At 52.5% G+C, this 3,776-nt stretch overlaps 1 protein-coding gene across 1 annotated transcript; it reads right to left on the bottom strand.

Annotated features, from left to right (window-relative positions):
• Positions 1-367: 367 nt before the first annotated feature.
• Positions 368-3,432, bottom strand: ACET3X_008065 (uncharacterized protein; the record flags this gene model as incomplete). Its single annotated transcript, XM_069455005.1, has 3 exons — positions 368-506; positions 576-3,042; positions 3,135-3,432. The coding sequence occupies 3 exons, from the start codon at positions 3,430-3,432 to the stop codon at positions 368-370; spliced, it is 2,904 nt and encodes a 967-aa protein (XP_069303667.1).
• Between the last annotated feature and the right edge of the window lie 344 nt (positions 3,433-3,776).

Here is a 3,776-nt window from a genome sequence, read left to right as displayed (position 1 = left end):
GGTAAATTTAATAATCACGAGATGGTGTGTAGAGGTGAGGTATGTGATGAGTGGATGCAGTGATCTGTGAAGGTTGGGGAAGACGGAGATCATGGTTGAATATATGCATATTCGTGTATTGAACGAGTGATATACAGGAAGGAAATCTGTCTGAACAAATGAAAAAAAGGAAATGCTACCGATTAGGTAGTTGAACGCGCGCTACGAGCCCTCCCAGTCTCGTGAGTAATAGAAGAGGGGAAATGCTAAACGACAGGTGGTATACCGGGAACTCCATTGCGAAAATGCATAAGCAATCCGGACGTTCCAGCCAACATTACTTCCATTACCGACAAACGAAACGCGAACAGAGGAATTGAATATCCGATCATGCATGCAGTAGCTCACTTGAAGCTTGACTACAGTCGTCTGGAATTCCATCCTCGTCATCACTACTCTTCATTTCGCCTTTCTCAAGTTCTATGCTCATCCAGCGCCAGTCTGAGATGGAGAAGCTCTTCTTGTTACTATTGCGGCCAGTCAGCATTCTGCTTGCCGCAAAGTAACAAGGGAGAAAGCAGTGGTGGATTACCTACTACCTGGCCTTTGACACATTGGCCTTGGGTGGGGTGGTTGCATTCGGGAAGAGAAGTGCAAGGCCCTCCTCCCAGCCCCTCTCGGTAACAATGTCGATGACGGCACGACCGGATTCATCCTGCAACTGGAGGTCAGGGGGGCCACCCATGTCGATGAGGAGCTTGAGGATCTCAGCGTCTCCATTCTCGACAGCTTGCAAAATCGCGTTCCAGCCGCGATGCATTTTGTTGATGTCAGCACCGCGTGTAAGCAGCATCTGAATGATTTCCGTGTCGCCGGAGTAGCGGCGAAGAGCCTTGACGATCGGGAGATGCTCGCCGGGGGCGTTGGGGTCGGCGTTGGCTACATCGAGGAGGTAGCGGACGATGACCTTGCGTTCTTCGCGGATGGCTGTTGTGAGTGGAGAGAAAACACCACAGTTCTTGTCTTCGACGCTGACGCCTGCTGCGAGGAGAAGCTTGATGCTTTCGAGTTGGTTGGCTACAACAGCCATCTCGACAACACCGCGGAAGGCACGCGGGTTAGGAGTTGCAGCTAGGAGCTTCTTGAGGATGGCCGGACGCTTGACGGCCATGCAGAGAGGCCAGTCCTTTCCACGGATAGCTGGGTCTGCGCCACGAGCGAGGAGGATATCGACAAGTTCGGCGTGGTCGTCGTTGATAGCGGTGGTGAGCGGTGTGCATCCGTCCGGTGTTCGATCGTTGGGGTTGACACCTTGGTCGAGCAAGTAGATCATCGCGTCCTTGTCGTTGAACTTGACAGCGGTCTCGATGATGCCCTTGGGCTTGTTGAGATCTGCACCGGCTGCCACCAGTTGCGGGAGGAAATGTGTTCGCTTGTGTGTAATACTCTTGAAGGCCGGATATTCCGCTGCGTTGAAGTTTGGGTCTGCACCGTGCTCTAGCAGATATGTGACAATTTCAGGGCTGTTGTCACGAATAGCCGAGCAAAGTGGTGTGTAAACGCCATCTTTCCGGACGTTGGGCGATACGCCAGCTTCCATGAGGATCTTGATGGAATCCAACTTCTTCAAACTAGCAGCCAATTCCATGACACCGGGCGTCTTCTTGGTGTCAGCACCGCGGGCCAGCAGTAACTGAAGGCACTTGGGCTTGTACGTAGACGGCCAGAGCGGATGCTTAGGACCAGGAAGATTGGGATTCGCTCCGTGATCAAGCAACACCGTCATGAGATCGACGCGGTTCGCCTGGATAGCCTGGAACAAGGCGGTTGTGCCTTCTCCGTTCTTTGCATTGGCATCACCGTCCTTGCTTAGGAGTACCTCGACACACTTGGGCGAGGTGGTCTTGTTCATAGCCGAGACAAGTGCAGTAGAGCCATTCTCCATAACGAAACCAGGATCGCCACCGTGGGCAAGGTACAGTTGAACGAACTCAATGTAATTCTGAGTCGTGGCCAGTGATAGAGGTGACTCGGAATCTGCGCCGGCGGACAGATTGGGATCTGCGCCGTGCTTGAGTAGTATCTTCGCGCTTTCGAGGCACTGGGAACGAGTCGCCGCAAACAATGGAGTGATACCCTCACGATCGAAACCATTAGCATCTGCGCCATATCGCATAAGTAGCATTATGCTTTCCGCATCCTGGTTTTGTGCAGCGACGCGAAGCATTGCAGACTCCATGTGAGGCTCAGCCTTGGCTCCACCGTCAAGAAGCTGCTCTAGCATGCGATGTCTCCTCTGCTCAACAGCATTGAATAGTGCTGCCTTGCCGCCAACATTCTTTGAGCCTCCACTCTGCCGAGGTGCCCAATGCGGCGATGTGACGGCGGAATCGATCTTGGACGAGGAGTGATGGTCGTCCATGTAGCGTTCGTTGACACTGAGACCATGTAGTTTCTCTTCCATTGTGGGTGACCGGGTGCTGGAGTGTGACGCATATTCCTCGTATACAGGATCCTCATGTCGAACATTATGATGGTACATTGTGTCTCTAGTTGATTCGCTCGAACGAGCACTGGGTGGTGCGCGCCAATTTTTGTGTAGGTCTACTATTCCGGCTGAGAGGCTCGTATCCTCGTGCCTGAAATGCGAACTGTGACTGTCATATGAGTGACCCTCCTCATGGCGGAGTTCGTTCAGAGATGGTCTGTCCATCCGGTGTGAAGCATGTGGAGGTGGCATGAGTGGGTGATCTCCATGATGGCTTGGAGCCTTCGTTGGAGGTGTTGGTGGAAGATCAGATGTCGGCGCTGGGTGTAGAGGCGGAAGGCTGGAGGCTTTGCCTGGGTTCAGCCGCTCCAATGCAGCAATCAGTCCGGCGTATCCAATACCCATGGAGGCATCAGCTCGTGCATCGCCAAGTGTCCATCTGAACATGGCAGAGCTGACTTTGAGGGAGTCTCGGCTTCGTGAAAGTGTGTGGCGCATCTTCTCAACGTCTGTGTCGGCGAACATCATTCGAAATTTCATACCGAATCCCCCTTTGTGGTTCTCCTTGTCGACAACTGATGCAAGTAGCGCTGTCAGCAATGGTTCCCCGTGGTTTTTCCAACATCAAAGCCAAGAAATGACGAAACCAGACATCAGAGGAACTCACATTTGTTGACCATCTGAGCAAGAACAGAGAACTCCTCATTAACCTGACGGACCCTCCTATCAAGTTCTTGAGACACCTCGATTGGAAATCCACTCCGTGTCTTGGATGCTTCCGAAACCCCAGCTTCGATGGTCCATAATACCTGGCAGAGCTCAATGAACTCTCTGGCGAGTGGCTCGAAGCCATGGATAGGCGACTTTGCTGTGCTCAGATATTCGAGCATGCGAATGGCAATGGTGTTTCCTTGTGCATTGACCCGCTTGCACAGATCAACCGACGTCTCTTTTGCTGGAGCCATAACGAAGATGGTAAAAATGAACGAATGCTGGGGAAATCGAAAGACGAACAGGCGGGTCAATGAGACTTCTTTACAGTGCACTCGAAAGCCCTGAATAAAGACTATCTCTAGCCCACTACAAATACCGTGGTAAGCCAGGCCGTCCGGCTGCTCTAGCCCGCATAAGCATCGAGTCAAGGAGGCACAGCCAGGACGAATCGTGTCGCGTCATAGCTCTAAGTTTGAAGGGAGGCTCTAAAGGCCCGAAATAAGGTTTACACTATCGCCTTCGCCGGGGTTAGTGCCAAGATCTGTATGGCAACGCCCTAGGTTGTCCTAGGGTCATCCTAGATGACACCTGCCAT

Source organism: Alternaria dauci, chromosome 8 (genome assembly GCF_042100115.1).
Source record: "Alternaria dauci strain A2016 chromosome 8, whole genome shotgun sequence".
NCBI lineage: Eukaryota > Fungi > Ascomycota > Dothideomycetes > Pleosporales > Pleosporaceae > Alternaria > Alternaria dauci.
The sequence above is the reverse complement of the archived record's forward strand: the minus strand, read 5'-3'. Positions and strand labels throughout refer to the sequence as shown.